A 22858-nucleotide genomic window follows, 5' to 3' on the forward strand; every position below is an offset into this window, starting at 1 on the left:
AGTCAACAGATACTGGACTGTGATTCATAACCAAGAAGAAACGTCCAAGAAGGGATTGATACCCAAGAAATAAACTTTCTTTACCCAATTGCAAAGTTTATCAGCGAAAGTTAGACCCTCGTCCTTCCTGGAGGGGCTGAACTTGATTGCTCTAATTTTCCTCTGTAATCAAGTACAGGCCTTTTCTTTCAGTGCCTTTCAAAGCCGCTCTTTATTCTCTTTCTCCGAGTTTAAAGGATTCCTCAGCCTCTCTTGCCATTGGCCCCTCCTCGCGCTTACTTGATCCTTTCCCCTCCCCCATTTCCTAAACAGGCCTAATCTGTTCCCCCTTTTCTCAGACTGGCTGGGTGCCCCTCCACCCGCGCTTCCCTTCCTCCTCCTCCTCCTCCTCGCGGGCTCTTTCTTCCCTCTCCCCTCCCCCAGCATGCCTCCCGGCGTGCTTCCCTTCCCCCCGCCTCTCGGCCCCGCACTCTCCCCTCCCCCGCCTGCTGCCTTGTGACACATCCTGGGCCCTCCCGGAGGCCGTAGCCGCGGCTGGGCGGCACTGCTGGCCACCCCCTCCTCCCGAGCCGCAACCCAGCTCAACCTGCGGCGGCCGCGGCCCTGCTGCTGCTGCAGTCATGGCTGCTGACGGGGTGGACGAACGTTCGCCTCTGCTGTCAGCATCCCACTCGGGAAATGTCACTCCCACAGCCCCGCCGTACTTGCAGGACGGCAGCCCAAAAGGTAAGGCCGGCGTCTTAGACCGTTCCGCTTCTCACCGACACGTCTGGAAGGAGGAATGCCGGGGAGCTCTAGCGCGGAGGCGGAGGAGAGCCTCTCTCTTGGGCCGGGGGAGAAGGATGCTGGCTGCTGCCTTCCCAGGCGGTGCCTGCCCGCCCGAGAGCCTCGCGGCAGGGCTTCGCTGCTGCTGCTGGTGTGGAGAGTGTGTGCTTGAGCACTCCTTACCCGGGTTTAGGATCTGACGTGAATTTCCCAAGCTCCGTGCTGTTGTTTCCCAAGCTAAGTGTAGCTGGGCGGTGGTGCAGATCTCCCAGTCATTCACAAGTGCCCCGGGTGGCTGAAAAAACTCGGGGTACTGCTCACCTTGGCATCTGTCCTTGAGAGGGCTTCAGCACTGGACATCTTACACTCACCCCGGAGCCCAGTTCAAGCAGGAAGTGCCGAACCAGGAGGGACAGAGTTAATCAATAGTCCTAATATGTCTGAAATCCCTAAGCTTTGGGTAATAAGAGTGTGTCACAGCTTCGGTGGTGAATCAAGAACCTGCAGATAGAAGGGAAGGAGGAATATTTTTTATGCCAATCTAGGCGAGGTTGAAATTAACTTCTAAAAAGTTACCCAAGTTCATACTGTATATATTTTTAATTTTTGTTTTCAGTGTAGAATAAAAAGGAATTTTGGTAAATGGCGTGGTGAAGGAAAAGAAGTCTGTTTACCAAAGGATTCGATTTATTTAGAGATCTGTCTTTGTTTAATGTTTTTTTGGGTGATTACTACAGTAGTCTGGAAGGCAAGCCTTGCAGAGAAATGTGGCACGTGCAAACCTAGCTTACTTCGCCTTTCCCTTTTGGCTGCCTGTGAATGAAGTTTAAAAACCCAAGGAGGCAAAAGTTAATGCTTTGGAAAATAGAAGCAGGTCACATGTCTTGTAACGCAACTTTCCCTAAGTTCATGTCTGAAACTAGAAAAGGTGGAAGTTGTCTGGCGTTTTGTTACTGGAAAGTCAGCCATATGGATTTTAGTCCACCTATAAACAGAAGCAGGACAAAGGAAAACTATGGTTAGCTGGGATAATTCCGTGTGATTGACCGCTTGAGAGGAGGAAAGGGGCAAAGTCCACCAGAGCTCACCCACAGAAAACCTACAGTTATACTTGATGGTCAGAATTCACCAGGCATCAGGTTGGGCGATTTCCCTTAGGGGCCCAGTTCAATATTAATATTGTTATATCTAATATTTATTCACTGGTTCTGTAATGAATGTTTCAATTTAACTTAGTTGTTTAAGACAAAGTATTTGACAATCTATTAAGGGACTGAGTTTGAACTTAAATGACTGATGGAGAACATGTTTCCATGCTCTGTCATGGAGCTGTCTTTTCCTACTTTTTATCAGTTTGCAGTTAAAGCAAACACGTGGTTGATAGTCATGTTCACGGGCCTGCATAGACCTCATTGTTCTCTATAGATTTCCTTAATTTGATCAGATTTCTCAAACTTCAAAGATGCAGTACTTACAAATCGGCCACTGAAAAGAAGTAATTTCACTCTAAAGAACTTTGAAACAACCACCTTTAAGGGTGTGTTTAATCAAAAAGCTCATTCAGCCTTATAGTAGAATAGTTTTTTCCATACTGATAAAGGAGACAGGTGAGATATTTAAAACACTAATTTCATATGGAGTAATGCCTATGAAGCAAGAAACATAACTGAGAAATAAAGTCATTTGATTTCCATGTTGACAGTACTTTTTCTTGATTAATAACAAATAATTATTTGAGTAATGCACACGTTCTAAATCTCGAACACCATCAGCATTCATTCATTGATCAACTTTATGGGGTACCATAGTGTGTCACATGCTAACCCTCTTTGAGTAGGCCTGCCCAGAACTGTGCCTTCGCAGAGCTCATATAGTGGGAGAAAGAATAAATAAACTTTTGGCTGAATCAATTCAGATTTTTAAGACTTATCACTGGATTCTGTTAATAGTCAAAAACAGTAACATTTTTAGTTGGAATCCAGAGACTAGAAATTGGATACACAGTTTGATGATTAACTTTAGTTTATGATACCATTTATAATTATTCAGGCTATGCGTGTGTGTGTGTGTGTGTGTGTGTGTGTGTGTGTGTGTGTGTTTGTTTATGCATGTAGGTACTACCGGTCTTCATCATACGTCTCTAATACTCTACACTTCAGTTTTTGAGACAGCCCATTGACTAAGCTAGACTAGACGGCTAATAAAGGCCGCAAGTCCTCTTGCCTCTGACTCCTCATGACTGGGCTTCCAATGTGCAGCGGCACACCCAGCTGCATATGTGGGACCCAGGAATCCAGCTGCAGGTCCCCAAGCTTTCATAGCATACCGTGTACCAGTTTTACTGTCTTCACATCCCAATAACTCAGACGTTTAGTAGGCTAAGAAGAAGAAAATGGAGAGGAAGAAGCCTTAACAACAATATTTTCTAATTTTTAATTCATTGCTTTGTGTCACAGCCCTCACACCCTCCCTCGCCCCCAGACTTCTAGATAAGGATTCTCTGTAGCTTTGGAGCCTGTCCTAGCACTCACTCTGTAGACCAGGCTGGCTTCGAATTCACAGAGATCTGCTTGTGTCTGCCTCCCAGATACTGGGATTAAAGGCGTTAGCCACCACTGCCTGGCATGTCACCTCCTTTGTAGAGACTTGTTTTTTATTTTATGTGTACATGTGTGTGTTGGACTGCATGTGTGTGCACCATGTCTGTACAAGTGGTTGAGGATGCCAGAAGAGACCTTCGGATGCCCTAGAACTGGAGCTGCAGTTGGTTGGGAGCACTGTGAGTGGTGGTAACCACTTTGGATCCCCTGCAAGAGCAGTGTGTGCTCTTACCATGCGGGCCACCTCCTCAGCTCCTCTCTTCGTCACTTTCTAAGCAACAGAAACTTTAGTTCCTATCTCCTGTGAAGAAATAGTGCACTTGGGGTTGCAAGTTATGGTGTGTTTATTTCTAGGTCGGCTATTGGTAATGGAGTGGAGGGCTTTTAACATTGGTCTTTAAATTTTGCCCAAGAAGAATCACATGTAGTCCTTGGAGTACAAAGCTAGTGGTTTCCACTGTCCTTTCTGAATAGCTACAGAATGCGACTTCTCTCCCGACTACAGTGCTCCATGGTATATATTGGCCAGCTTTTGTTCAGGCATGGAAATTAAAATCAAAGACAGCTTTGCTCTCATTTGAAAGGAAAGTAGGAAAAAAAAAAACCAAAAACCAAAAACCACCACAAACTTGAATAGTCTGGATAGATTGATTGATTCTCTTACAGATCTGCTAGTATTTTAGATAATATATGGGAGAATGCCATAACTTTCATATTCACATCCTAGTTTGATTCTCTGTTGATGTAGTAAAACACCATGACCAAAAGACATTTGGGAGGAAGGGTTTATTCTAGCTTACAAGTTACAGCTTGAGGTAGGAATCTGGAGGCAGACAGATCTGAAGCAGAGGCTGTGGAGGAATGTACTCATTGGCTCATCTTTCATGGCTTGCCCAGCTTGCTTCCTTGTATGTCCTAGAAGCACCTGCTGAAAGATGACTCTGCTGCAGTGGGCTGCTACTTCCCATACCAATCACTAATTGGGAACATGTCTGACAGACACGTCCACAGTCCAGTTTTGGGGACACAGTTCCTCAGCTTACGTTCCCTCTACCCGGTCAAGCTAACAAAACGGAATCGGCTCACTTTGTAAAATCTGTGAAAATGTTTTAAATTCCAGGTTGTCTAATTGTGCACAGAATTGACAATGGGAATATGGCTTATGACTTGAGTGTAATTCACAAAGGGAGAAGATACTTGGTTACCTACAGAGGGACAAGTCTCGGTTTGTTTCTTTCCTTTATTCATCAATGAATCCTGGCATGCTAGCCAAGCTGTGTCAGGAAAGGGAAAACCGACTAGTTTCCTTTTCTCTTATGACGTAATGGGGGATAAATTGCACAATTACTCAGAAACATGAAATGCAAAGGAAAGGGGATATGGACCATGTTAGAAGCATGTCTAGTGCCTGAACCACATGCACTATGATTTAGTCTGGTTAAGGGAGACTTTCCTGAACCTTGAATTGGGATCTAAAGGTGGAACAGGGATTACCTAGATGAAAAGGGGACTAGATCGTAGGCAAAGAAAGTAGTATTGAGAAAAAACTTTAGCAGAATGGGATAGGGCAAGTCCAAGTGGGGGAAGGAAGTTCAATGTTGTAAACTAGAGATATAATAAGGCACATGCTGTAAAATGAGATTACAGGTAGGTGTGGTTGATATTTTCCATAGACTCTCTCTTCTCCCTGTGTTTTCAGACATTCAAGTCCTGTAGAGTCTCTGTTTCAATGTGGGCTAAGTCTGTGACTTGTGTTTGACCTCCAGAATAAGGTAAAAGATGTACTGAATGAATTTAGATGCTAAATGAGAAGAGATTATACAGTTTTTGCTTTTGATATTGCAGAAGTCCACCATGGAGAAAAGTAACTTGTCATGTAAGAAATGGGATATCTGGAGACAGTCATGGTTAGAGAAAGTCAGAACAAATCATGCAGAAAGGCTACATAGAAGAAAGATGTCTGACCAGCCCTTAGGCATGTAAATGTCTTGGATACAACACAGAGATGAGTCTTCAAATGACACCAATCGAAAACAAATTATGACTATATCAACATAAAAGAGTGTAGATGACAACAACCCAACTGATTCTGGACAGGTCATAGGGTTGTCAGCTAATCTTAAATTTGTAAGATACCATAATTTTGAGTGATTCCTTCTGCTTCATCAGTGGACCCTGCAATGAATGGGAGTTGATTCCAGAGCACTATAGGCCATTTGAAAGAAATTTTGTTTAAACAAAAAACTGCTGTGTCAGATCATTATTTTAATTAATTAATTAATTAATTAATTAATTAATTAATTAATTAATTTTTGGCATTTCAAGCCAGGGTTTCTCTGTGTAGCTTTGGAGCCCATCCTGGCACTCGCTCTGTAGACCAGGCTGGCCTCGAATTCACAGAGATCTGCCTATCTCTGCCTCCCGAGTGCTGGAATTAAAGGCATGTGCCACCAACTCCCAACCTCAGATCATTATTTTAAATTACTCTATAGAATAGATGAAGTAAATGATTGACCCGAGTACATAAGGATAACTAACTGTCTTTCTGAACTATAGCAGTAATTCGGGCAAATGTGATTAATTATGTTTGTTGATTGGACTCAGGTTATATTAGAGATAGAAAGCCCGGGAATGAGCTTTAGGAGGGAGACTAAGTCAAGCATTGTGGCACAGACCTATAATCCCAGCTACTCAGGAGAATTGCAGTTTTGGTGCTATCCAAGTCAATCCCGTCTCAAAATAATTAAAAAGAAAAAGCAACAATGAAACGATATGGATCAAACCCAGTGGCAGAACATTTGGCTAGCAGACAAAAGGTCATGGGCTTAATTCCCAGCACTGTCAAGTCCCAAAGTAAATTAAAGAGTAGAGTGAACCGAATTTGTTGATGGATGCTTCGTGGAAGTGAGATGGTGATGGCAAAGATCTCCAAGAATTGTGAGTATACAACACTAAGGTTTATTTGTCTGATCTAAAACAGAGAACACTAGATAGAGGACCATGTTTTGGAGAAGACAGATTGCAAACTTAGTTTTAGATATGAGGCACTTTGGATGCTTCCAAATATCCAAAAAGAGATGAAATGATTTGATTTACAGGATCTATAAGCCTAGAGCTAAGAGGCCTGATCTGAAAATCAAAGCGTGTTATTTGTGTATTGGTCAGAGCTAAATAGATACATATTGATTGAGAGTTCCTCAGGGCTCTGAGTGTGTCAGGGCACATGTCTGTATCCACGAGGAAGTGTCATGTGAAAAAAAATTCTTTTTTTTTTTTTTTTTTTTTCTTCGAGACAGGGTTTCTCTGTGGCTTTGGAGGCTGTCCTGGAACTAGCTCTTGTAGATCAGGCTGGCCTCGAACTCACAGAGTTCCGCCTGCCTCTGCCTCCCAAGTGCTGGGATTAAAGGCGTGCGCCACCAACGCCCGGCTGTGAAAAAAAAAATTCTTAATTGCTTGAGTCTTTACAGCTCTACTTGGTGGCTTGTGAGGCCTAAAAATGAGGCCTACTAAAGTCTCATGCAATAGTCAGCATCAGGCAATTTATACTCTTAGGATTAAGGGAAGTGGTGGCTTATGCCTTTGATCCCAGTGCTTGGGAGGCAGAAGCAAGAGGATCTCTGAGTTTAAGACCAGCCAGAGTAAGTTCCAGGACAGCTGGAACTGTTAACACAGAGAAATCCTGTTTCAACAAACGAACAGGAAACAAAACAAAACAAAAAAACAAAAATCACACAAATGTGTTCAGTCGCAACGACAAGCCACACACAGCCAAAACTTGTTTTCCTATAGAGGCATGTGAGTAACAGCAGCTGAACTAAACTCACTCCTATCTGATGCTATCAGGGAAAGCACATTTCAAGAACAATTTCGTGTTTTTGAAGAACATGAAGTCACAAGACTCTTGCCTTGTTTACTTGGCACTTCCTCACAAGCACTCAGAATTCCCCTTGCACGATTCCATTCTTGGACTTAGGTTGACACTTGAGGACATGTTTTCAGTGATGAAATGGTAAGTTTATTAGTCTCACTGGGTTAGAATGAGACCACTACCACAAATTTGAGCCAAATTTGAAGCAAGCTTTAATTAAATACTGACCAGGATGATGGATGGACTCTGGCAAGATCCATCCCAGGGTTCCCCCCAAAATGTCGAAGAGTTAACATTTCAGAGGCTCAAAAAAGACAAACACATAAAGCTATGTATTTCCCACCAGATCCAATCAGGAGCAAGCATATATTCTGATATACTCCCTGCCCGCGTATCTTCTGCCTACATGGAATCAAGCACATCCCATGTAGTTGGGAAAAGCAAACTTGTTTGGGGGATCAACAACATGTGACTTGTTATCTCACATAAAATAGCTTCCATCATCTCAGGAAGTGTCTGCTCTTGTGCAAGGAGCTTATAAGTTAGAGGTGTTTTTGTTTTGGGAATCGCTTAGGCATAGTAATTAAAGCTTAGAACATAACTTTAGCTCTTACAGGGTGTCATTTATCTGTGGCTTTGGAGGCTGTCCTGGAACTAGCTCTTGTAGACCAGGCTGGCCTCGAACTCACAGAGATCCGCCTGCCTCTGCCTCCCGAGTGCTGGGATTAAAGGCGTGAGCCACCAACGCCCGGCCTCTCCTGTGTCTTATCCTTGGAAAAATCTGAACTTAGAGGTTGCGTCTTAGTTTAAACTGGATGTGTAGTCTTAGTTCTTTTGGAACTGCATTTTTCGATATTTCAGTGGACTGATACTGAGTGAGTCTTTAGATGTATTTTGTCAGTCTTAAATTTCCGCATCTCTCCTTGCATACTTGAGAACCCAAGATTGATTGGATGTTGATGAGAAGAAACAATGTATATGCAAGCACCTTTTCTGCACAGGACCCCTGGTGAAGTTTATTTAAATGTTCATATTGTTTGCCAAAGGTTCTGAGACCCACTGGAAGTCACACTGCCATGATAAGCAAGAAATGAGAAGTATCTTGGAGAAAAGTGCAATGAAGCTTCTTCAGTGTCCTGGCAGGGTGCATACCTTCTGTGATGCTGAACAAAGAGGGTCTGGATGAATACGAAAATTGGATTTTTGTTTTCATATAACTCACTTACTCCATTTAAGGGGTGTCTTTCATACTGTTTCTTAAGTCAAACTTTGCTTCACTGAGGCCAAATCTTCGTTAAGGATGAAGTATATCTGCTGTTGGCACTCCAGTGGACTGCCAAGCCCATTTCCTGTTAGAATCTTTCCCCCTTATTCTGTAAGCATTGGCCTTGAAGGTTCTTTTATTCTGTTTCTGTAATTCTCACATTACACGCAGGTTCTTTGAAGTGTCTTTAAAATGTTAAACCAAGACCTCCCCTCCCACACGTCCATTCAGCCACCCTTTCAAATATTTGAGTACCTATTTTGCTATTCATATGCTGGAGAACTTCCATTCATTTGAGCTATGTACTGTAAGCACTGTAATTTCAGAATAATAAGCAAGGAACAAAGGCAGAAAGTGTTTCAGATGGGCTATCAGGAAAGACATTTCAGAGGTAACAATCAGAGTCCTGAAAAATGAGTCAGAATCAGCCATCAAAATTTTAGGGGAAAAAAGAGTTTCCTAGACCATGGGGACAGCAGATGTAATAAACTGAAGCTGGGGATACCATGGGTTAGAAAATGGAGATGGGGAGAACAGTCGAAGACGGCATACCTATAGTCTGAGAGAGACCGGGAGGCTTGGTGGGTCACCGTGCAGAGAGGGATTGCATGCAGGTAATAGGAGTAAAGAAGACACCTAAAACTTAGATTTTTTAAGATTGTCCTGATTTGCATATGGGGAATACCCAGAGAAGATGAGAAAATAATAAGCTAGAACACTAATTAAGGGTTATCAGTTGTGGAATGATGTTCTGAACTGTGGTGAAGGTGAGAGAATAATCGATAATACCGAGCTGTGCTTGAATTCAGAATCCATCCATCTGTTCATTTCATTCATGTTTGTGTTTTCAGCTCGTCTCACTAGGTAGCTCGGGCTGTCTTGAAACTTGTGCTTTTCCTGCCTCAGCCTATGCATCTGTCTCAAGAGGTATCAAGCAGAGAGCGCTGGCACTTGCTGGTGGCCCTGGCATATAGCAGAGGTGTTACAGAGGAGAGCCAGCATGGTAGACATTCATAACTGTTTTCCAGGTAGTAATCCATGGGGAGTAACCGGGGAATTTCTCCAAATGAAAACTGTAATCCTACTGTAGGGGGAAAGTAGGCAATTCTGGAGAAGACTTTGGGTTTAGCTCTTTTGCACTGTATTTTCATAATCACTACAAGGTATTAAATGTGGTGGGAACAACATCATGTTCATGGTTTCTAAAAGGAGTAAATATGTGTTTCCAGGGTTTTGTGTTTTGTTGCTTGTTTCTGACAAAGCTTCTGTACTTTGGTGGGTAGGGGAGAGGAAGGGTTCTAAGGGACTTGTGTTGCTTTTACGTTTCTAGATAGTCTTGCTTCTTTCCTTGACTTCAGGTGAGGCTTCCAAGTACCATTTGACTCCATACCTTCGTAGCCTCAGTGTCAGTCCTGCTGCTGCTGGGTGCCACCTATTTCATTATAGAGCCTTGCTTTCTCATACCAGAGACAGAAGCGTGTAGGATTATCCTTGGCTTTTATGTTCTGTGGCCCAGTTATTTTTGTTTTTGTAAGGGATTCAAAGCACCTGGAATATACCCACACAGAATATCCCTCATTCAAAGTTTTTGGGATGAGAAGTGTTCCCATTAGTTCATTAATTATTTAGAATATTTGCATAGGCTCTGCAGGTTGAACACTCCAAATCTGAAAAGGTGAAATCTGAGAGGCTTTGAATCAGAAATACCCTGACTACCATGCTAGAGTTCAAAAAGTACTGGATTTCAAAGCATTTCAGAAGTTAGATTTTTTTTTTTCTGTTTAGAGATGCTTAAACTGTATGCTCAACCTGTTACCTCACACTTTTACTTCCATATGAATTCTAAATGTTATAGTATCTTAATTGGAAAGACAGTGTGTGCATTACGTATTTCTTCCTTTTCAGAATTAGCATGGAGTATTTCATTTCTCTGTAGAATATGCATGCATGTACTAAGGTGACTGATCAGAGAGCATTTATTCTAAGCATAGGTGGGTGTTTAGAGGCAGTGGCAGAGTACTTCTTCTGCCCCAATTTTGTTGAGTTATTCAAACTTGGTTAATATGTAGTGTGAATTTCAAAATAAATTATAAGAAAAGACCTAATTGTCCTAGATTTGAATATTTGATTTCAATAGAAGAACGAGGAAGGCATAGAACAAATTAATAACCCTGTGGTTTCAAAACTTAAGAGAAGCACTAAGATTCATCATCAAGAAGAGAAATAATATATAGAAATGAGAGAGATTTAAATAGGAAAATTTTCATAGGATGTTGCCTCCCCCCCAAAAAAAACCACATTGATTTCTCCTGAGCTGGGTGAATTCCGTACATGAATTCAAAATTATTTTAACATTTAATAGATAGTTTCCAGACATATAGAACTATCTTAGTTCTCTGTATAGGGCACTTTGCTAACTAAGCTCAGCATAAGTAGGATTTGCTACCTGCCAATCTCTAATAAGAACAAAAGTTATTAAATCTCTAACACCTACTTCAACAGAGGCTGCTCCAAGTGAAAGCCAGATTGTTTGATTGAGTCTAAAAGCCAAGTGGTCATCACATCTGTCAGCTTATTGGTTGAAGGAGTTATGAATCACCTGGGTGTAGCAAGCTGTTCGGTTACTCCGTTATGGGGCTACAACACTTCACAGAGTTCTGAGCGAAGGGCTAAGGATGTAAATGAAGACAAAGACAGTGGCTCATTCTTCCAAGAAGAACGGCGTTTATTTTAACAAGAGTGGAGCATTATATACCAATAGCTGGCATGGTGGAAAATCACCAAGGTCAGAAGCCTACGTTCCCAGGGCCCTCTTGTAAAGGATGGGCCAATAACAGGAATTAGCATGCAGGAATTAGATGATAAGGATGGACAGAAAACAGGAACTTGCATGCAGGCCTTACAGGGAGGAGGGGACGAGGTGTTTTGCTAGAAGCTCCTAGTCACAAGCTGTTCTGCAGACCTCCATGGAGGAAGGGTGCAACACCTGGCTTCAACGTAGAGGAACTTCATCATGCGAAAAGTGACAGAGCTCGTGGTCATGTTACAAAACCACCACAATAAGCCAATACATATATAAATAATGGGATGCTATGCAGCTGGAAAATGAAGACTATTTTTTTTTTCAAGTCAAGGTTTCTTTGTAGAACAACTCTGACTACCTGGGACCATGCTCTGTAGAGCAGGCTAACCTCCGGCTCTCAGAGATCTGCCTGCCTCTGCCTACTGTGCTGGGATTAAAGGCATGTGCTACCACATCTGGACTGCAGCTGGAAATGTAAATGAGGCACCTGTATATACCATTAGAATATGAGTCAGGGAAGATTGCTAGAATATGCTGTAATGTGAAAAAATGTATGATGAAGAATGGTATAAGGCACACTGTCTTGTGTATAAAACAAGACAAATGAGAATATTCATATGTGCATATTATATGCAATAGGCTAGGGAAACACTGGAAGGTGTTTAAAAGGTATGGCCCCTGTGATCCCAGTGAGAAGTGTCTCATACAAACATAATAAATAACATTGTTATGATAAATAGAGTACAGTTTTTTTCAAAATAAAAGTATGGCAATATAAGTAAAAAGTGAAATTTTCATAGGGAGAAAAACCCACCATTACTTATAAGCACATTGTAATAATTACTCTCAACATGAAGTTCCCATTCATAACTTTATAAAGATATCTATACTATGCCATCATAATTATGATGTATAACTGGTTTAGAAGTTTATGAAATTTTCTCTTTTTGTCCTTTCCAGGTTGAGATTTACATTTTTCTTTCTTATAGATAGATAAATGGGAAGGCAGCTATGGAACTATTAAAACTAAAACTGCAGCTGCCCAGCAAAGTTCTGTTTTGTGAAGCCTTTGCCAGAAAATACATGTCCCCTCAACAGTGTGTGTCCAGTTTGTATAGACTGTGTGTGTGATCTAACAGAGACAAGGCTGGATGTAGGATCCCTGTCTGTCATCTCTTGTACGTGACCTACATCGTCCATATCTAGGCACTCAACAGTCTCCTTCCCTGACAAGTCTATCGTGAGAATAAATGGGTGATAGAATGAGGCATCATGGTGACATTGAAGTCACTCAGAAAGTGAGGATGATGGAGGAGTGTGAGAGCAAATGGTGGTGTGATCTGGTGGAGCATGTGGTTGCTTTTCTAGAAATGTCCACAGGGCAAAGGAAGGCATTCCAGTACTGTCACTCTACTGTCAGTAGTGAAGAACTGCCACTTTAATTGCTTCATTTCTTTGGGAATTTTTATACTTTGAAATGAAATTTAGTTACTCCATTAGCTAAAAATGGGATTTGTTTACTAATATGTTTTTTTTTTTTGGCATTTATTGTATGCCTATTGTAAGCGTTTCGGGATGGGTCAGGTATTCTGGCATTTGTGAGTCACAGAATACTGAGTGTTACACAGCTCAGGTAGAAAGGTATCCTGGAGCTCGGGAGCCAAGGACCACCACAGGTTATAGTAAGCCTAGCATCTTACAGCCTTGCCTCAGGGAAAGGCTTCTCAGTGTATCGGTTCGGCTCAGGCAGGACAGGGTCTTCCAGCTGGGGATATTTGCCCAGTGTAGCAGTTTTGCTCATCAGGTTTCTCCGGCAAAGTTGCTACAGTTCAGCTCTGCTCCCAGAGAACGGAGAGCTGAGAGCAGGGAGTGGAGCATAACAACTCCGCTCCACCAAGGGAAGGTTTCCCAGGCAAAAAGAGCCCTGCTGGCTCTGCTCTGCCCAGGGTCGCCTCTGCTCTGCCGCTGCCTCAAAAGAAGATCTTCAACCAAATGAAGCTCATCGAAGGGGTTTATTGGACGGAAGCAGCTGGACAGGCCAAACTGAACATACACAAGGTTTATATAGGGATTCTTGGGGACAGGGGAAGTTTTTCCAGGGTAGGGATTGGTCTGATTTCAGTGCTGAGCTCAGATTGGCTAGAGCTCCTACCCAAGGATTGGTTAGTTTTCTACACAGGATTAGGGTCAGATTTGGCTCTGGTTTCAGGGCCAAAGTGTGTTTCTTTCTCTGGTCCTTTTTAGCCTTTTGGCTCCAATTTTAGGGTCAGGGTGCATATCTTTCACTGACTCTGATTCAGGGACAAAGTGTGTTCCTTTGACACTGGTTTCAGAGTCAGGGTACATTTCTTTGGCTCTGCTCAGGGTGTGTTTCTTTGACTGGTCCCTTTTCCCTACACCTATAACATAAATACTGATGCTAAGGACCTTTTTAGCTCTCATGTATTTTTCTGATTTTTCTAAGATGTAGAGCGAATGTCTCAAATTCTAAAGTTTTCTAATTATTTAGTTTTTAAAATCTAAAATTGGTTAATCCTTGATTCACTTAAAATTCATTAAAGGTAATAATTCACAATTAGAAAGATATAGACTATAATATTACTAGTTTATATATTTATACTATAATACCATGAGATCTTAACAAAATGCCATATATCTTTCTGCCTTCCTTCCTTCCTTTCTTCTTTTGTTTTTCAGTTTTTTTGATATAGTGTTTCTCTGTGTAACAGACCTGGCTGAGCTGGAACTCTCTTTGTAAATCATACTGTCCTCAAACTCACTGAGCTCCACCTGCCTCCCAAGTGCTGGGATTAAAGGCATGTGCTACCATCACCCAGTCATACTGTGTGACATCTTTAAATAAACCAACATTACAAAACCAGTTTGGCTGTTTCTTTTTTCTACATTCCCCCTCCACCTCCCCATATCATCTCTTGGTCTAACATGTCTTTAAACAGACTTGGGATAAATAGACTTTATTATTAGTGATTTATGAATACTGCGGTTAGTTAATGTATACATATATTATATATACCTGGTGTCTTAGGGTTTCTGTTGCTGTGAAGAGATACCATTACTATGTTAACTCTTAATAAAGGGAAACATTTAACTGTAATGTCTTACAGTTCAGAGGTTTAAGTCCATTATCATCATGACTGGATATGACATAATGCAGGCAGACATGGTGCTGGAGAAGGAGCTGAGAATTCTACATCTTGATCTGCAGGCAATAGGAAGTGAGCTGTTTCACTGGCTGTAGCTTGAGCAAATGAGACCAATAAGATCACACCTACTCCAGTAAGCCACACCTCCTAATAGTACCACTCTTTTGGGGTTCATTTTCTTCCAAACCACGCCCCCTAGTTATGCACATAGGGCTGTTGTGCTTTATCTTAGAAAATGCAGTTCTTGGCCATCAGAGGTGTAATGGGTGAGAAGAGGAACAGCAGAGGAGTCTGTAACCTGCTTAGGCTACAAGAGAAATCTCTTTTTTCCTTCTTTTGTTTGTGATCACAGAGTCAACAATCTGTTCTATACAACAAAGGGGACATCTTTGTAGTTTTTGGAGACATGTATTCTGAAGGCAATATTATAAATGTCAAACGGAGAATGGCGCCATGGAAATAACCACTGTGGTTTCACATAAATCAATGCCAGAAAAATTTGTATTTCTGTAAATAGCCACAGATGGAATAATTGAAAAGCAAGATAAAAATATACTGTAAGCCATCACATCTTGGAAGCAGTAGCAGTGCCACAGGTGAAATGCATTATTCAGGTCAGGTCATGGTTGCCTTACAAGGAAAGGAGAAATCAGAGTAGAAGCTGCTGTCATCTAGGAGTTGGTTATTGGCAGGTCATTATTTCTTGCCAGGATCTCCGTTATGTAGCTGTTCTTTGACATAGTCTATAAATCTGAGATAGTGCAAGACAGATAGATGTAGTTCTTGGAGAAATTTCATGTTCATTGTTGACTGGTAGAAATACCTGATTTGTTGGTGCCTCATGGTCTACCCTGGCTTCTGTAAGCACCTGTAAGGACTAATGGGCACTGGGATGTAAACGGATGTTGGTCTCAAGCTAATATTGAAGCTATACATAAGGTATGGCTGTTTTTCTAGAGATGTTGATTGGAGGAAGACATTAATGGTAAAATTATACGAAAGTGTTGCAGTACTTAAAAGAATAAATACTAAGTTTTTCAGTAAGGACTGTGTCCACATCCTTTCCCTCTCCACTTGCAACCCTGAAACACACCCTGCCTTCGTCAGATTTTTTAAAATTAAAAATTAATCCTTCTGTTTATTATTTCTGTTTATTTTTGTTATTAGTTACGTTAATAATTACTTGTGTTAATAATTACAAAAATTGTCTTTCTGTTACCATACAAAGTAACAACTGTCATTGTGGCGTTGTTATTCATATATAATCATATGCTTTGCTCTTACTTGCTCTCCCACTGCCTTCAAGGACCCGCCTCCTTCCCCAGGTGCCTTAATGCCACATGTGTTCTATTAGCTTCTCTTGACATCTTACCTTCTCCATTTAGATCTCTTCTACCACTTTCATAGCCCTGTTTCTGTTCCTGTCTCATATTGTTGCATGTTTAATGCTTTGGCTCTTTGCATATAGGGGCCCACTAACCAGCTCCCAAATAAACACTGTGGCTTATTATAAATGCCAGGACTTAGCTTGGCTTTCCTTAACTTAAATTATCCCATCTATCTTTTGCCTCTGGGCTTTCTCTATTTCTTACTTCTGTAATCTTAGTTTCACTTTTACTCCATGGCTGAATGTTTGGATGGTTGGCTGGCCCCTTCTTTTCTTGCTCCTTGATCTCTTACTCCTTCCTGATTCCTCTTTTTTTCCTTTTATTTATTCTCTCTGCCTATCCTTTCTCCTGCCTTGCTAGTTGGCCAGTGGACTCTGTATTAGACCAATTAGGTGTTTTAGACAGGCAAAGTAACATAACTGCACAGAGTTAAACTAATGCAACATAAAATAATGTAACACATCTTTGCATCATTAATCAAATGCTCTATGGCATAAAGAATTGTAATACATCTTAAGATAATACTCCACAACAATCTCATATATGTGTATACATGCACATATGTATATACATATACATATATATGCATAGCTACACATATTTGAATTTAGATTCTGTAAATGAGAGAACATAAACATTTGACTTTCTGAATCTGGTTTATTTCACTCAGAAATAATGATCTCTAATGCAACGCATTGTTCTGCAAATGTCATAATTTCATTTACTTTATGGCCACAAATTTTTTTTTGGTACATGTACATTTTCATTATCCATTCTTCTATTTGTGGACATCTAGGCTGTGAACAGTATAGCAGTAAACATGGATATCCAAGCACTACTGTGGTATGATGACTTAGGATCTTTCAGGCACATACCTAGGAGTTGAACAGCTGAGTTCTATAGCAGTTTTAGTTTTAGTTTTTAAGAACCATACTGATTTCCACAGTGGCTGCACCAGTTAAATGATATTCCCACCGACAGTGAATGAGGTTTCCCTTTCTCTGGACCCTCACCCACATTTGCTGTTGTTTTCTTTCTTTCTTATCACCACCTCTTCAACTTTCCAGTCTACCGTAATGGTCCTAATGGCTGCTATTCTTCTAGGGATGTAGTATTACTTTCTGTGAAAATTCCAGAAACAGCACTAAGCCTTCAATTAAATGGCTGTCAGGATGTTTACTTAAATTATATTTTCAAGAACTAGTAAAATACCTTTAGAGTGGGTTCCAAGATATACCGGAACCACTGTGAGTTGCAATAAAAGATGCCACTATCACTTGCTGGCCATTTTGCATCTGTTTGAACATTATTTGAAAGTCAGTCTAATTGCAGTTTCTTTCCTCAGTAAACAGATTGGTTATTTAGCTTTCTTTGCAGAAATTCATAGGAAGACTCACAGTAAGTATATTGAGGCCAGTGCTCCCTCTCCCTCTCAAGCACCCTGTATGTCCATGTAGATGCTCTGGTTCTGTGAACTTGCTCTTATTGGAAACCTGTCAAAGGACTGTGGTTCTAATATAGGCATGTTGCTGCTTAAAATACCTAGACTTTTTTCTATCAAGCCAAGCAGTATTTTTTTTTTTTGCAGGTATCGAGCCATTTTAATGGCTAATTTCAATTAGTCATTGCCAAAGGTCCCTGTTAGTATGATCTTTCTTCATAATCCATGTACTCCTGTGTCTTTAGTGTTGAATTCTGGTAGTGTACTAGTTACTCTACAATCCTGGCTCCTTACTGACACCAGACATCCCATCTGTGAGGGTTAGTGTTAACTGTCAAAGTTATGAAATCTAGAACCACCTGGAACGCTCTGGACATACCCAGAGGGGATTATTTTGATTCATGAATTAAGGTAGGAAGCCCAACCAACAGTTGGTAGCACCATGGCCTGGATAGACCCTGGCCTGTCTCCTCGGAGAACAGGAGCTGAGCTGCAGGATTTCCTAATTGTTCTCTGATTCCTGGTGTTGCTGTGGTGTCAGCAGCTGCTTCAGTCCCTGCTGTCTGTAGTATCCGTCACAGTAGTCACGATCCTTGAACCTTTCCTCCTTTAAGGTGCTCTTGCCACAGCAACACACACGCGCGCACACACACACACACACACACACACACACACACACACACACACACACACACCAGGAAACATTCTAATTGTATTGTGCCATACAATGTTTAATGTGTATTGAGGGGTAACCACAGAAGGATGCATGATTTCCTATAAATGATGTTTTAGCTTTGTAACATGATAAATAAAAGACCCAGAGACTGATATTTGGGTTCAAGCTTCAAGCTGAATATCAGAAAAGCAAAGCAGCTGACCACCAGCTCTCACCTCTAGCTCAGGCTGAAAGGACTGATCCATGCATGAGCTCTTCATCAAGTCTCAAACTGCTGCCTCTCCTCAGTGTGGCTGGAGAACGAATGCCACTCTGAGACCTTGCTTCTGTCTTACATACTTCCCTAAAGTTGGGATTAAAGGTGTGACCTCTGTCTTTTAGATTGATTCGATCTTGTGTAGGTCTGTGTGACCTTGGACTCACAGAAATCATCTATCTCTTAATCCTGAGTCCTAGGATTAAAGGTGTGTTCCACCACTTCCTAGCTTCTGGCTGCTGGGATAAAAAGTGTGTTCCTGGCTTCTATGGCCTGTGGCTGACTTTGCTTTCTGAATCCTCAGGCAAGCTTTAATAAATCATAAACAGTATCTCACCACATCTGTCTGTCTGTCTATCTGTCTTCGTTTTTTTTGAGACAGGGTTTCTCTGTGTAGCCCTGGCTGTCTTGGAACTCGCTATGTAGACTAGGCTGATCTCAAACTCACAGAGATTCGCCTGTCTCTGCCTCGGAAGTGCTGGGACTAAAGACTTGAGTCACCTCTGCCTAGCAAATGATGTTTTTTGATGTTTTAATGAAGGTAGTGTGCTGTGAGCTTTTTTTTTTTTTTTGGTTTTTCAAGACAGGGTTTCTCTGTGGCTTTGGAGGCTGTCCTGGAACTCTCTCTGTAGACCAGGCTGGCCTCGAACTCACAGAGATCCGCCTGCCTGCTTCTGCCTCCCGAGTGCTGGGATTAAAGGCGTGCGCCACCAACACCTGGCGCTGTGAGCTATTTTAGGAGATGTAGTGATGTATACTTATGAATACAGCTTTCTTATAAGAAATCCGTTCTAACATTCTCAACTCTATAAACCTGTGATTGCTTCTTCAGACTCATGGGAGGAATATTTTGCCATCATATCAACAGCAAAGTAAACAGCTAATTCAAGTGATAAATATCTATATATTTTTAAAACTGAAAATAAATTCTTTTCAAACAGTATGTTCTGATCAGTTTCCCCTCCTCCAATATCCTTCCCACTTCTCCACCCACCCATCTCTTCACCCCTTCTTTATCTCTTTAGGAAACAGGCAGCAAATAAAAACCTATCAAATCAGAATAAAAAGCAAAACAAAAACGAAGAAGCATAAGAAAGGCACACACACACACACCATACATACACAAAATTGAAAACCATAAGTACAAACAAAATGCCAACAAGACAAAATAAAAATACCCATATGAAACCATATAAGACCAAAAGTCTACAAAATGACATTGAGTTCATTTTGTGTTGACCAACTACTGCTGGCCATGGGACCTGCCTTTGAGTGTGATTAATTTACCCAGTGAAACTCCACTGGAGTAAGCTAAATTTCTCTTTGCAAGCTGTTGTCATTTGGAGAGAACTTCTTGGTTAGGCTTCGGAGTTGTGTCTGATTCCCCCTCCCAGTTGTGGGAGTCCATTCTTCCAGTTCTGGGACCCCAGCTGGTCGAACTTATGCAGGCCCTGGTAAGTTCATATGTACCTCAGCCTTAAAACAAGGAATGAATCTAGAATATCTGGCTCATTCAGTATTATGTTTTATCTTCTTTTGCTTGTTCCTTGAAGATCTACTCAAATATTTTCAGGTTTGAGTTGATACGTATTACCAGCAATCCTGCAGTTCTCTTAATGCATAAGTCAATTCTTAGAGTTTGTATTTGTTTATTAAATTATTTTTAAGATTCATTTAATTTTACTTTATGTGCATCAATGTTTTGCAGTAAGTACATAAATATGTGCACTGTGTGTATGTGTTGCCTCTGGAGGCCAGAAGAAGGTGTCGAATCCCAGAAATGGAGTTGTAAGTGCTTGTGAGCCACTGTGTAGATGCTGAGAACTAAACTTGGTCCTCTGCAAGGGCAGCAAGTGCTCTTAATCACAGAGACATTTCTCCAGTCCTGATTTCATTCTTTTAAAGCTTGCTGAGATTTACCCTCATCCTGAATATTGAGGCAATGAGGGGTTTTAATGGTTGATCGTAAGGAAAATGGTCAGACATCTCCTTGTAGGCAACTTTCCTCAAGGGAGGTATTTATAAAGGGAAGGCTGATCTCCACAGATACTCAGAAAGCTGTTTTCTACGTGTGAGACTCTTGGAGTCAGGGGTGTAATATCAGCTCTGTTTGTGCACATTCCAACTTCCAGAATCCCAGTTCCTTGTAAGCAGCTTTCTTCCTGGTGGTCAGTGCCAGACTCAGGCTGTGGATTTGCCTGGCGTTGTTTTCAATCACCACAGTGAAATTTTGTGTTTGGTTTCTGATAACAGCTTCAAACTTGCTTCCTTTTCTTTTCTTTTTTCTTTTTTCTTTTTTGGTTTTTCGAGACAGGGTTTCTCTGTATTGTTTTGGACTCTGTCCTGGAACTCACTTGGTAGACCAGGCTTTTTTTTCTCTTTTTTTCTTTTTTTTTTTTTGGTTTTTCGAGACAGGGTTTCTCTGTGGCTTTGGAGGCTGTCCTGGAACTCTCTCTGTAGACCAGGCTGGCCTCGAACTCACAGAGATCCGCCTGCCTGCCTCTGCCTCCCGAGTGCTGGGATTAAAGGCGTGCGCCACCAACGCCCGGCTAGTAATTATTACTCTTGCATTATCAAATGACCCAGCCATAGACATCACACTTAACATCAGGGTTAAGCAGGTTCATCAGGATGACACTATTTGTTGTGGGTTAATACCTTCCTGTTTCTCACTGATAAGCAGTTCAGTGTGCTGAGCAAATCCAGACTCACCCAAAGGCTCCTCTTATTCAATCCTTGTTTTTCCTGAGGCATCTTCTTATATTAGATTCTATATCAATCAAGATCTCATCAGAATATGGGAACAACTCAACAGAATTTAAAGAACTGTTAGCTAGGTATAAAATTGCTAACTGGACAGCTGAAAGGTAGGCATCTTACTCTCAAGTGTCCAGGAGGTAACAAAATGCAGCAATCATTGTTAGGGCCCAGAGAACAAAAGGGAAAGATTGAAACTGCTCCCAGTGTGGACAGGGTTTCCTGAAGAGCTAAGTATGGCTTCTGAAGACGCTCCAAGAAGCTGGCACTGGTGTCTCTGAACACTAGAGAAAGATTATGCACCTAAGGAAGGAAGCACAGGCTGGAACTTGGGGTGCACAGTGAAGTTAGTAGTTGAAGACTGAAAACAGGATTCAGTGTTGCCATCGGAACATGCTCTAGCCAAGATGAAGGAGTACTTCTAGGGAGCCATTTGGAAGACTAGCAGGTGGTTTGGAAGCAAACAGGTAACAAACAGAAGAGACGAATCCCTTCCTCCTCTGACTTGGTAGGCTCCCTCCCTTTGGCGTCTACTACCAGGGCACCTGCAGCCAGCTTGCAGAGCCCAAGGATGGCTGTACTGCTGCAGGTCTGTGCTCACAGTACACAACAAAGGATGGTGAACTTAGATTCCAGAAAAAGGACCAGAAACCCGATCACCAACACACTCTGTCCTCATCTGACTTGTGCCAGGTATCTCCTTCCAGGAGTGGCAGGTTCTGGGAGAGCCTAAGAATCTCTAGAAATGACTTCATGTCTTTGGATTCTGAGAAGGGGTGGGGCAGGAGTGGCCTTTCCTTTTCTCTGTATTGAGCTGTATTGGCGAGAGTTGTCACTGACAGCAGATGTCCCATAACAAACAGCTCAACTGACTTTGTCTTTAACCCACATTCTCCCAAAGACCACAAAGAACGTGATCCTGTAGTGGAAACTGGGGGAGAAGGGTTCAGACATTCCTCTCAGGCAGCTTCTTCTATGGTAGGATCCTAGACCATCTCAGATTTTAGTCTGATGTCATTTTTCTGTTACCCATGCATTTTTGTCAAGGGCCTGTAGGGCTGGCTATAGTGAGTGCCTGAGTGAAGTAAGTGAATTCAGTGGGCAGGCATTGAAGAGACTTGTAGAGGAGTGATGGAGGTGGTAAAGGTCAGAGCAGCCGTGAGGCGATGCTAACCTTTAAAATACAGAAAGATATATCTCTAAACAAAGAGTACAGATTAATGAATTAGCAAAAACGGAGGGACTATTTGGCACAGGTAGGTGAATGGTGCTGATGCTTGTGACGGGAAACTGCAGTCGATCACTTTGGGGGTCTGCAGGGTGGTTCTGCTTCCTCCCAAGTGCTCCAGTGTGTCCTTTGATCCCCCAGCTTTCATTCTGTCTCTTAGGAGTCTGGTTTCTCTGAAGTTTTTATTACCATGAAATGATTCCCTCATACTGTTCAATTTTTAACACCTCCTGACTCTTTCATCTTTTTCTTTGTCCGGTGTTCCCCAGATCTGATTCCTCAGAAGCCTTCACTAATAGGTTCTTGCCTGTTTTCATCATGTCCCTTGTCTTTACATCTTTCTTCGCCTATCAAACAGTTACTGTGTTCCGGCATTGGCAAAATCTCTCCAGAACCCTTCAGTGGTCAGCATCTATATTTAGGTTTTGGCTTCTTTTTAGAGAAAATATTAGACTTCATAGATTGATTTCATTTCTGATGTGGCATGGTTCTGAAGATTTAGCAGGTTCGTTTAGAACTAAGTATTGCAAATACATAGAAAGAAAAGATCTTTCATTTATTATAACCCCATACAGGAAATGCCCACTGTTTAAGTGTCTACCAAAACTCGTAAAAACAAAGAATTTTGACGTAATAGTTAATGAGCTG

At 41.7% G+C, this 22858-nt stretch overlaps 1 protein-coding gene across 1 annotated transcript in view; it reads left to right on the forward strand.

The window, feature by feature from the left end:
* The first annotated feature begins 317 nt into the window (after positions 1 to 317).
* Pip4p2 (phosphatidylinositol-4,5-bisphosphate 4-phosphatase 2) overlaps positions 318 to 22858 on the forward strand; it is a 57745-nt gene continuing 35204 nt past the window's right edge. Inside the window, exon 1 of the mRNA XM_005066822.4 lies at positions 318 to 726. Within this exon, the coding sequence (XP_005066879.1) occupies positions 621 to 726 (106 nt within the window). The 5' untranslated portion in view covers positions 318 to 620. The remainder of the gene's footprint in view (positions 727 to 22858) is intronic.

The sequence above is a fragment of the Mesocricetus auratus genome, unplaced genomic scaffold, assembly GCF_017639785.1.
Source record: "Mesocricetus auratus isolate SY011 unplaced genomic scaffold, BCM_Maur_2.0 Super-Scaffold_6730, whole genome shotgun sequence".
Taxonomy (NCBI): Eukaryota; Metazoa; Chordata; class Mammalia; order Rodentia; family Cricetidae; genus Mesocricetus; species Mesocricetus auratus.